The 11,889-nt window shown below is 39.4% G+C and overlaps 1 protein-coding gene across 1 annotated transcript; it reads left to right on the forward strand.

The window, feature by feature from the left end:
* The first annotated feature begins 469 nt into the window (after positions 1–469).
* Positions 470–11,383, forward strand: TMEM129 (transmembrane protein 129, E3 ubiquitin ligase). The gene is made up of 4 exons (XM_013959918.2): positions 470–710; positions 1,158–1,632; positions 4,614–4,773; positions 6,985–11,383. The coding sequence occupies exons 1-4, from the start codon at positions 506–508 to the stop codon at positions 7,231–7,233; spliced, it is 1,089 nt and encodes a 362-aa protein (XP_013815372.2). The 5' UTR covers positions 470–505; the 3' UTR covers positions 7,234–11,383.
* Positions 11,384–11,889: the final 506 nt, after the last annotated feature.

Below are 11,889 nucleotides of genomic sequence, written 5' to 3' on the forward strand. Positions count from 1 at the left end.
GATGCTTGTAGTTATTACTTGTATTTCTTTAGTAAGGAAAATATTACATAAAATACACCAGGAAACCCAAACAGAAGGTTTTTCAGGGCCTTAGGGGACCCAACAGCCACTCGCTTACTTCAGACTCAACACCACAGAGCTTTTTTTAAGCTTGGAACCGGAACTGGCTGTTTTTGGCAGGCCGGCGAGCTGCGCCCTGAGGGGAGGCCCCCTCTGAGGGGAGGCCGCTGCGCGGCGGCGGCGGCGCATGCGCAGCGCGGGCCGTAACGGCCGTTGGCGGGCTGGAGCTGGGTGGGCTCCCCCTCACCCAGCGGGAACTACCGCTCCCAGGGAGCCGCGCGGCGGAGGCGCATGCGCAGCGCAGCCCGTAACGGCCGTTGGCGGGCCGGGGCGGGCTCCCCCGACCGAGCGGGAACTACCGCTCCCAGGGGGCCGCGCGGCGGCGGCGGCGGGCCGGGCGGCAGCGGCGGCGGCGGCGGCGGCGGGCCGGGCCCGGCGGCGCAGCATGGAGAGCCCGGCCGTGACCTTCACGCTGGCCTACGTGGTGTTCGCCGTCTGCTTCGTCTTCCCGCCCGACGAGGTCCGCTCGGCGGGGCTGACGGTGCAGAGCCTGCTGGCCGGCTGGCTGGGCAGCGAGGACGCGGCCTTCGTGCAGTACCACCTGCGGCGCAGCACCGGCACGCTGCTGGCGCACTCCCTGCTGCCCCTCGGTGAGGCCCGGCGGGGAGGCTGCGGCGCGGGGTCCCCCTCTCCCCCGGGCGGGTGGGGCTGCGGGCGCTGTGTGTCGCGTTATAACTCCTGGGGTTGCGGTGTTTCAGTGCGGGAGCGCCGCAGCTTCTTTGTGATACGCACCCTTTTTAAGCTTTGAAACTATTTGGCTGCACTGGAGTGCACGTACTCGCAAAGCCATAATATTTTATTTAACCAGCAAGTTCAAATCAGCTCCCTTCAGCGATATAATTCTGGTAAAAATAAGTGGCATCCCACAGGTTGGGACTTGCATCAGATTGCTTAGGCCAAGAGGCTTGGAATTTGAGTTACCGCCCAGAAATAAAACGGATTTGGAGGTGTGCTCACCGGTGAGATTAACTACACAACTGAGGGATATGCATTTATGTGTGTGCTTGTTTTCTGAAAGTAAATCTTTTTCCTTGCAGGATATTACCTTGGTATGTGCTTTGCTGCACCGGAAAAACATCTTTGTTTTTTTTACCTGGCTTCAGAAGGATGGAAAACTTTCTTCTTTTTCGCCGTTCTCCTCCCAGCAGTCACCAGTGCCCTGGCATATTACTGGTCACGGAAAGGTTGGAATAATCATCCGTTAGCTCGGACGCTTGCTGTTCATGCTCTCCCGCAGTCAGGTTGGAGGGCAGTAGCTTCTTCCATCAATATGGAATTCAGGAGAATCGACAAATTTGCTACTGGAGCCCCAGGAGCACGGGTGATTGTTACAGACACATGGGTGATTAAAGTGACCACCTACTGTTTACATGTTGCCCAGCAGCAGGATATTCATTTAACGGTTACGGACTCCAGACAGCATGAACTCTCACCAGACTCAAATATGCCTGTGCAGTTCCTCACCATCCGTGTTGCCAGTATTAATCCCTATGTGAAGGCATTTGATATTCGGTAAAACAAAATGTGCTACACAGTTATGTTATATGTATGCTATTTAATGATGTTAATGGAGTGCTTCTTGGCAGATCTGAGGACTTCTAGGGTTCCTAGGGATTATGGTAGAGGTAGGAGGAAGTAACTGGAAAAACTTGGGTGAAAGATGGAGAACAGGAAAAAAAATGGAAAATCTTTGGTCTTCCAAATTTTGGGGGAAAAGAAATAATGATTTGTGAAATAATGATTTGTGTAAAACTGGCCATTTCTCATCCATGACTTCTTTTTCCCTCCTCCTGCTTAAGACTCATATTTTAGTCTCTGCTTGAAAGAGTTCTCACTGACTTACTGCAAACCAATTACACTTAAAGTGAAGCAAGGAAGTAATTTAGGTTCATTTTGGATTTGTGTATCCTAGTAGCTGTAAATGATGGAAAATGTGCTGTGACTTGTTACTGTGTGTTTTCCAAGGGCCCATGCTGTTTGTTGTTTGTTTTAGCAGTCTATGTAGCTTGTCAAGAATACAATTTCTGCAGAAACTTGCAACAAACACTCTTGGTTAGAATGATGCTAATGTCTTCATGTCGTTGTGTCATTCAAAGGAGTACACAAAGCCATGCTCATGCTCCAGAAACTATAAATTTGAAAAGGTATTTGAGCATGTTTGCTCTAAAGTTGTATGTCATGCAGTAGGCTGTTGGTATTACTAAGATATTAAGTTTTAAATAATAGACAAAATTTGACACAGAATAGTAAATACAGTCAGGTCTACTTTAAGCTAATAATTCATAACAATTTGAGTTTTTCTATACCAACAGTAGTATCTGCTCAGCTTTTTCTGCACTTAGAATGGTCACAATTTGAAGGAGATCAGTCCTATGGAGTTTTACAGGGTTTGAGGGAAAAGCAACAGCTCATGTAAGAATTAACTTTTCTTAACAGATGACAGCAGCATGTATTTAGTGGTAGTTAAAAGTAAGCAGATTACTAGACTTTTAGGTGAACAGAGGGGTGCTGGCAAGCATGAGGAAGCTGTTGAGATGATTGTGTTAAATCCAGGTGAACAGAGCTCCGAATGAGAGTTAAGGTAAGCATGACAGAGTAATAGGAGATTTATATAGAATTGTGAAAGTGGTGACCAAATAACTATTAAGTAACTAATGATTTTCTTCTGCGAGTGCTTCAGTGCCAGAGTGATAAAACTGCATCCTCAGCTGAGAAAATCAGGACTTCCTTAGCAATTCCTTTTAGGGGGAAAAAAAATCTCCAAACCAGAATTTTCCTTTTGTGATTAAACAAAACAGCACCAAGAAGAGTGTTTAAGAGTTCTTGTAATAAGACTTGTCAGAAATAGCAAATCTGTACTAGAATGCAGTGATACAGGATTTTTAAAAAGTGCAGTAGGACAAAATTCCCTTTCTAAGGGTATAGGATCTTGTGTATTTCCAGAATCAGAATTAGATATGGTGGAATCTTTATAAAAGAAAAATGCCTTTGTGGAGACAGGCCACATTCCTCTCTGCATTCAAGTGTGAGTTCTTCCTCTGGATACAAAGGGCTTTGTTATTTGCAGAGATGGTATCTATTAGCAAACAGTATTATCCTGTAGGCTTAAAACAGTGGAGAGCACCTGGAGCTGAAGCTAAGCCAGCATTGCCTTGTACTGTATTTGTTCCTCAAGGAACTGAGTTGGTGGTAGAAAGAATGAGGAACTTGAGGGCAGCGTTCCCAGGGCTCCTTCATGAAAGCTGTTTAATAAGTGGAAACATCGAGCTGGGGAGTCCTGAATCTGCAATTCAGAACTGTTTTGTTTTTAAAAAAAAATGTTCAGTAACAACAGAAATGTGTCATTGCAGGGCCCGTTATGAGGCCTCATGTGCTGCAGGTAGTCTGTGGGCCTCACTTAAGAGACATTTACTGTAGCAGAAGCAACATAGTATGAAAACTGCCTCAAATCAAATTGTAGGTCCCATCCAGGAGCTGTTTGTAGCCTTTGTAAAATTTCATTTTTTATGTATAAGTGTATCATAAAAGTACAGAAACTTGATACTGATTGACATTCTTCTGATATTTATATTTACTTTCTACATACATGATGTATGCCACATATGATGTAATAACTAGTCTCTGTCCTCAGGAGTTTATAAACTAGAATTTAGACATTATAAATAAATAGGCATAAACAAGATATACAGAAAATATGCAGTATTTTACAGTTTCTACATATTTTACGTACCTGTATTTATTTGTTTAAACTAATTACTTTAAAAGCCTAACTTTACTTAAAACATTATATCAAAATAATCCCTGGTATGTCCTGTTGGCAATTTGATACAGCTATGAAGGACGGGCTGGACGTAAAGCCTGAACTTATATATTTCTATCTGCAGGTTGGGGTTGAGGCAGGAGGACAGCATGTTCTTTTGTCCAAGTTACATCTGTCCTATCCCTGAATGCCACTATAAAAGCTCTGTTTGTCCCCTTTCATAAGTGTTAAAGGACTGTACTTTGAAAAAGAGCTCATGGTTTTGAGATGTCAGTGTCTGGAAGTCTCACGTGAGACACTGTGGCTGTGATTTTTCAGAAATATGTGTATGTGACTTTATTTGAATTAGTGGGACCCTGGTGCTCAGTTCCAGAGTGGGAAGGAAATGGATGAGAAGTGTTTTAAGTTGAGCATGCTAAAATGGAAGACAGTTTTAAACATCTGTCTCCATATGTGCCTGTCAGAAGAATTAAAATTAGAATAAATGTGGGATTTTGTGGGTTTGTTCACCTGTGAGAAAATATAATAAAATGTATTTTTTTTTTATTGCTTAACCAAAAAACACCCCAAAAGGCAAAAGAAAACAAAATGTTGTGCATTTATTCTGACCAATATGCACCAACCTCAACAGCTTTTCTAGAGATTCATTTTTCTGAGGTTAACCTCTGCAATATCCTGAACAAGGTATTTGAATGGATAACCAAGGTAACCTTTTGTTCCATCTCTTCTTCAGGTTGAACTCCACGGAGTATGGGGAGCTCCGTGAAAAGCTCCGTGCTCCTATCAGCAATGCAGCTAATGTTGTGATCCATCAAAGCCTCAGTGATTTATTTCTAGAAACTTTTACATCTCTGGTGGAAATTAACCAGGCGTACTCCCTTCCAAGCAATCAGGTGATACTTTCTTTCCATGCAGGACTGTAATAATTCTGCTTTTCAGTATAGGTGAGCCTGTGATTACTGTGTCTGGTAACTGTATTTGCTTATAGCTCACCTTCCATTTCATAAACATGTAATAAATGTAAATCTGGCTGCTTTTTCTGTTCCTTCTACTAGGAAACTAACTATGTTGTGAGCATTAAATATTTGAGAAATGAGAAATACCATCATGGAAAAAGTTCCTATAATAATTTCTATAAACCTTTTACCTGCGACATTTAGAAATGATAAAGGAAATGATAAAGTTACATTTCCAGAAATTTTAGGGGGAGCTAGAGTCACAGTTGTTGTTACTATGCTTTAGGCAGTTTGCTCCATTACAGCTTGCTTTTCTAGAAAGCCAGGTTTTGCTGGATCTTTTCCTGTGATAGATTAATGATTCTTAATTGAGGCTTGCTTTAATTCTAAATAAGGACATGGAATACTTCCTTCAGTAATATTCACAGAGACCTGGTCATTATAATATTTGTGCTGCAGTCAGGAGCGTGACTAGAGCACTGTTCAATATATTGAACTAGCTCTGGTGACCTTGCAGGGAGGTTGTTGCAGATGTTCCAGCTGATGGAGTGAGTACTTCATATCGCAAGCAGTCTCATGCAGCTTATATGGGGTCTTCACTATATGGTTACATGAACTAGCTAAAATATGTCTGGATCAGATATGTTTGTTCATAGCATGGTTGTGCATCCTGACTGCAGCACCAATAAGTAGTGAAAAGAGATACTATCTGAGAGAGCTGTGTTCTTGCAAAGGCTTTTAATTTGTGACACATTTAAGTATAAACTTAGTACTGAGTTTTGGATTGATGCCGAGTGAAAAATAGCAAAACTATGATGTGGAGATTAAAAATACAACGTGGGATCTTCCCCTATTCTGAAGCTCCATGAGTAAACTTAAAAAGTTAGTTAACCTTTCAGTACTGGAGTTTTTCCTGCCTAAAACCTAAGACAGGCCTCTATTTTCACAAGCTAGAAGCTGAGACAGCTTCTGAAAGAAGCAGTCCTGCTTCCTGCATTCTCCTCTTCCCCGTGTTGAGAGGAGTTTATCTGCAGTGAATCTGATTGGGGGGAATGATTCAAGTGAAAAGAGGCAAAGAAAGAAGGCTAGTTTTCATCTGGATCCCTTCCACAATGAAGCTGACCACTGGCTGAACAGACACTTGAGCTGACAAAGAGACAGTGTGGAGATGGGACCTACAGACCACAGAGAAGAGCTACTTTCTGTGACCTTGGTGCTCTCTTAAATCAACAGTATCGCTTTACGTAGCTGTGCAGTTGCTATGAGGATAGTTTTATTGTAAGCACCTCAGTATTTTTTCATTTATGCCCCTAAAACACCTTTACAAGGTAAATGATGTATGAGCACCTCCATTTTATAAGTATAAAAATAGATATTGTTAGGTTCCTTTCTCAGAGCTTTCAGGTCTCCTTGCCTGTTCAGTATGCTGTGTCTTGAACTTTGTACAAAGTTTCTGGAGAGCTTTGGCTGGACGACTCATAGGAAATGTGAATTACTATTCATTAATTAGCAAAATGATTTCTCTATATGCAACTGCAAGTTCATGTGATATAATTAATTGTGTGGAAATATCAGTTATTTCAATAATTTCCAAGAAAATTACATAAATTTCTGGTCTTTGAAGACAAGCACCCATTGATATCAGTAGAGCCCAGATTTTCCCTGTTATGTCTCTTATTTACACAGAAGGAAGATAGGAAGAAAACTTGCTGTAACAAGCAGTAAGAACTGTTTACTTTGTTTATTTTCCTTACTGTATATTGTATGTTTTGTGAAAAAGAGCGTGTGTGAATGGTAAAGATGGCTGCTTGCTTAGCTTATCCTGGCTGCTGTGTTCTGGAAACAGATGGAGCCCTCCAGAGAGATACGGAAAATTTGCTTTCAGTCATTTGTTTGATCTGTCTCATGCAGCAGTTATGAATGTTCTCTGTTTAAAGAGTTACTTTGTTCTCATTTGTTAGTGTTCCTATAAAACACAGCTCTGGAAATTGGAAGCATTTGATATCTTCTGGTGGGGCAGTTGGAGGCTCTGCCCAACTCGGGTTCCTGCTGTGCTCATGTGGAGATAATTTTCTAAGAGCCTTTGAAAAGCAGTAAAAGAAGCCATTCTGTGCAGTTCATAGTTTTGACATTTTTCTCCTCCTTTAGGAACTGGAGCCGTGCATAGGGTGCATGCAGACTAACGCAAATATCAAGCTCATCAAGAACTGCCAAGAGCCAAATGAAGGAGAATGCCAGCAATGCTACTGTCGTCCTATGTGGTGCCTCACCTGCATGGGCAAATGGTTTGCCAGCCGGCAGGATCAGCAACACCCAGAAACCTGGCTGTCAAGCCAAGTGCCTTGTCCAACTTGCCGAGCCAAATTTTGCATTTTAGATGTTTGCATGATACGATGAATAATATTTCAATATGTTTTAACTTTTAAAATTCAAATGTATTTCATAGTGGGTTTGGCTAAAAGGTCTGTTAGGTTTGTTTCTTACACTTCACATTCTACATGGGTGCAAACTCCAGGGCTTTCTTTGACAGCCTTGAAAATAGGAGCCCATCATCTTTTCAGTTCCTCTCCACTTTTTCCTTTATTCCTGTTTTTTATTCACCAAATATATCAGTTCTGGAACTTTCTCTCTCTCTCTCTCTCTCTCTCTCTCTTTTTTTTTTTTTTTTAAGATATTTTGCTTTCTTATGTCTTAGATGGAATAAGGGTATCCCATCAATGTTTTAGGTACTATTCTCTGCAAGTTTTAACATTGGTATTTTGATTCTTTAGTAAAGGGCTAACTGAGAAAATTGCTTTGATTAGATTTCATTGATACTTTTATTATTCTTTGATCCATCAGTAATGCCAACGTTCATCTTTGCAAGTGTTCACCAAACAAGTATACCAACTGTGTTTCTTCTGCTGGTCCCATTCACTTAAAAAGGGGATTAGTTACAATAGACTAAGGAATTTAATCCCTAAAGATGTACAACTCCTGCAGGGACCTTTTATTTCATTAATCTGCCTCTACCTTGTTCTTTAATGGATGTATTTATTTCAAACAACAGAAGAATTCAGAAATGTACCATTTACCTACGCTGCTAATGCTGTGCATAGACTCTGTTGTAGTTAAATGCTCCTGGAAGCTACATCGCTTAGGGTTTCAATGCTCTTAAGGTGATCTTTTTTCTTTTCTTTTTTTTTTTTTTAAACTTTTGAAGGGAATGCAGCAAACATTTGAACTGTTTAAATATTTGGAAAGAATGCTCAGCTATTTCAAAGCCCGTAGGCTTTTCTAAGGGATAACCTTTCCACTAAAAGAGATGCCAGGATTAGATAGGTATAAGTTGCCATGCTAGATGTCCCAAGAATGACCATCATTAATGAAGGTTTTTCATTCTTGCACTTCAGAGACTGATCATAAGCAATGGTCACTGTTTTAGCATTAGTAGGGTACTGTTGCACATTTCTTGCTGTGGTCTGCATCAGAGTAATTTGTAAATTAAAATCAAAGCATTTTTCATAAATTTTTAAGAGAGCTCCACTCCTGGACCTAAATGCAGTGCTTAATGTCCCAGCTGTCTGTCACACCCTTCAGTGAACAATTATTTAGTCTACTGCCTGGTGAAAAGGTTTAAGCTGCTGGAGAATGTGTTTGAGTTGATACACTGAACTATGCACTGTAGTGAGTGAGATACAGGTATTTGTTTGCCTGGGTTGTCCATCTTAGAGGGGTAGTAATCTCTGGCGGAGAGGTTACAAATAGCTAGAGAAATGAATGCTTTAATGCTTTGATCTATGAGAATCAAGGCCCTAATATTTCCCACTTGTATAATAACAAGGATCTTATCAATAAGTCACTAGTACAGATGACATGTCACTGATTAATTGGAAAAGTCTTAATTACCAGGATATGCAAGACTGCTTTGAGCAGAAATAGGTAACAGGACATCAGAAATGCTACAAGTACTGGAAGCGCAACCATGAAATATTTCATTAAAGTCTCAGCCTAGCTATAGGTTACATGGTGAAAATACCAAACTGCACTTAGAGCCAGACAAATCAGAATATGGTTACACATGTGGCTGCAAGTCACGTTTTGGATAAAGACTCAAATATAGATTTGGCAGCATCATATGAGAACTGACTTATAATTTATATATTCTATATATATGTATGTATTTTCTAATATGCACTTAAAAGGTCAGACTGCTTGGGTTTAAAGACACTAATCACTTGAGCATATCTTAGTTGTTACATATACAACCTTTACTATGCAATTGTCTGTACTACCTATTAATAAGGGTGATTTTTTTCTGTTTTTCATTACTACTTACTTTGGATTATTACTACTTATTTTGGAGTGGAAATTTGATGCTTAGACTGGCAGTATGGATTTGTCTCTCTTTCCCACATACATCTTAAATGACATGTTCATCTTGATTTGAATAGGATAAAATTGAGTCCTTGAGTTTCAGACAAATTTGTTGACAAGTCTGAGAATTAATAAAAAATCAGGGTGCTGATCAATGATTGAATTTAAGATATTTTCCAGTACTTTTGTGGGAAGGTAATTTGTAATTTTGAAATGTTCTCTCTCTGCAGTATTTTTTTTAATCTGTGGTAGATTCTAACGGCCAGGTGGTGTCATCTGATGTGCACCTCACTATACAGTAGCCTTTACAAATAAGGATTTTGTACTACTTCTGGTGTTTACATAATATGGCACAAATATAAGGAATGTTGTCCTTGAAATAGTTGCAGAAGGGAGGGTAGGATTATGGACTTGTGGCTCTGCCACTAACAGTCATTCAATTCCTACATCTCTTTTCCCATTTGGAATAAATATATCCATTTATTGTTAAGATGTTTGAAGCTTAAATTGTAAAGGCCTTGAGAACCTTAGATTATAGACACATGTAGTTGCAGATGTTTTTATACAAGAAAAACGGGTTAATTGCAACAGTATCTCATGTAGTAAGAGCCTTAGTCTCCCAATTGCTTGTGCAGTCATGTTGTTCTTTAAAGAAATCTATCTTTGAATTGACTGGAAGTTTTCATTTCAGTGGAACTTTGCTTTTATTCATCTTAGTTGTTTTGCCAATATGACAGTATAGCAAAGCAGCATTCGTAAATGTAAACTCTTGCATCTTTTCATGGTAGTGCTCTGTCCACAGAAGTGCCTCTTGGAAGACTTAGTAATAATTACCAAAATAAAAGGATGATTTATATTAATAGTGCCTAGCTTATATTCCTAAAACAAGCATTTTCTCAAGTTCAAATTCTCAAAGTAGTCTGGCATGCCTCTAAGGTTTGTAAGCTTCTTAAAGGCTATGTTACAGAACCAACTTGTTAAAAATCCATATGAGCTATCCTTCTTAGAGATGATAGAAGGAGAAACCATGACTTCTCACTGCATAGGTAATCTTGTATCTTATTTGTCTTGCATAATTCACCAAACATGAAATTAATATAAAAATAGGTGTTTGTCTTCATGATAACTGCAAATCATCATTCCAAAAAAGCACACAAGTATGTATGGCTGTTTCTAGAGGTCACTGCTTGCAGGAAAAAGAAATACGTTGCCTCCCAACTGATCATGATATGTTTCATAAACATAAAGGTAGTGTTTAGAATATTTCTCTTTACAGCACTTGTCTAAGAGAAAATGAGACAATGTGATGGGATAAATATTTACTTAAAGAATAATAATTTATTGAACTATTAATGATTTAAAGTTGGGGGTTTTTTAGTTGTGTGCATGCTTTTCCACATCACTGACTTGTAGATAGGCAATGTTAGTATACTGAAGTATATTATATAAATTTAATGACATTACCATAAGACAATCTATTTATGGAGGCACAGTGTCAGTATAAATAACCCATACATATATATGTATATATATGTATACATATATAGCCCAAACTTCCATATGCACTGCAGCTTAATAGGTGTTTTTGAAAACATGGGCTATGGCTATATGTATCATTGCCACTGTTGTGTTATTTCTGGAATTGTAACACATTTTGCCAATATTATCTAGAATGTTATTTGTTGATTTTTGCCAAGCATAATTTGTTGGCTCATGAAAGGCACTTTATCCAACCAGGATATATTTTGAATCTTACCAGATCTGTGCTATGAATGCAGCTTGTTATAATGAAGTTTGCCATAACTTGAAACCAGAATACCTGGTTGCTATGTGATCACTTCAGTATGAGTATTTTTATTGTATTAAAGCTCTGCAGACAGCAGCTATGTACCATTCTGGTCACACTAAACCTGAGTAACACATCATTGACTTTAAGTTCTGCGTGCCACTTCCTAAGAGGGACTTTTTTTTAGATATTTAGGGAGAAATGACTATTCCAGCTCTGAAATACATTATGACACTTTCTTCCAAAGATATACTGCAGGGTTTGTTATTTGTGAGGAGTTTTTTTTTACCCAGATAGTTATCTATTTTAAAACTGATTTTTATTTGGATAGCCTTTAAACAGAAGGCTTAATGAATACATGCAGTTCATTTTAAAACTGTCTGAATAAAAGTGCAATTGATTGTATGTAAGACTTTTGGTTTTCATTTTTAACTTATTTTTACAGTCAAGACATCGTATGGGTGGAAATCTGACTGACTCATCCGTACATGATGTGTTAGCTCAGGATAAGTCAATACAAAGTAGGACTTAAATTCTCCTAAAGGAGCACCTGACAATTCCTTCTTTGTTAAATTTTCCTACTATAATCTGAATGCAAAGGGGATGCATAAATGAAGTAAATTATTAAAAAAAATTTTTTTTGAGATATATACATAGACTTTCCATAATTAGCTGGGGAAAGGAATGGACACTGGATCCCATTAATTCAGTGGGGGAAATACTGGAAATCTGTCTTACCTAATAAACACCTGCATATTGTGATGATGGTCCCTCATAAACACAAACAAAACCAAGTTTATATTGCGGCACTGCGTAGAGATATTAAGTGCCACACTCCGTTCCGGATCTGGTTTGGGTCGCGCTTCCCCGAGCGCCCCCTTTGGCGGGCTGCCTCAGCTCGCTCATCCGGC

This window comes from Apteryx mantelli, chromosome 5, assembly GCF_036417845.1.
Source record: "Apteryx mantelli isolate bAptMan1 chromosome 5, bAptMan1.hap1, whole genome shotgun sequence".
NCBI lineage: Eukaryota > Metazoa > Chordata > Aves > Apterygiformes > Apterygidae > Apteryx > Apteryx mantelli.

Excerpts from the sequence above, each read along its gene's own strand:
- TMEM129 (XM_013959918.2), top strand. The coding sequence starts at position 506 with ATGGAGAGCCCGGCCGTGACCTTCACGCTGGCCTACGTGGTGTTCGCC. Across the intron at positions 711-1,157 it reads GCACTCCCTGCTGCCCCTCG|GATATTACCTTGGTATGTGC; the intron begins GTGAGGCCCGGC and ends TTTTCCTTGCAG. Across the intron at positions 4,774-6,984 it reads ACTCCCTTCCAAGCAATCAG|GAACTGGAGCCGTGCATAGG; the intron begins GTGATACTTTCT and ends CTCCTCCTTTAG.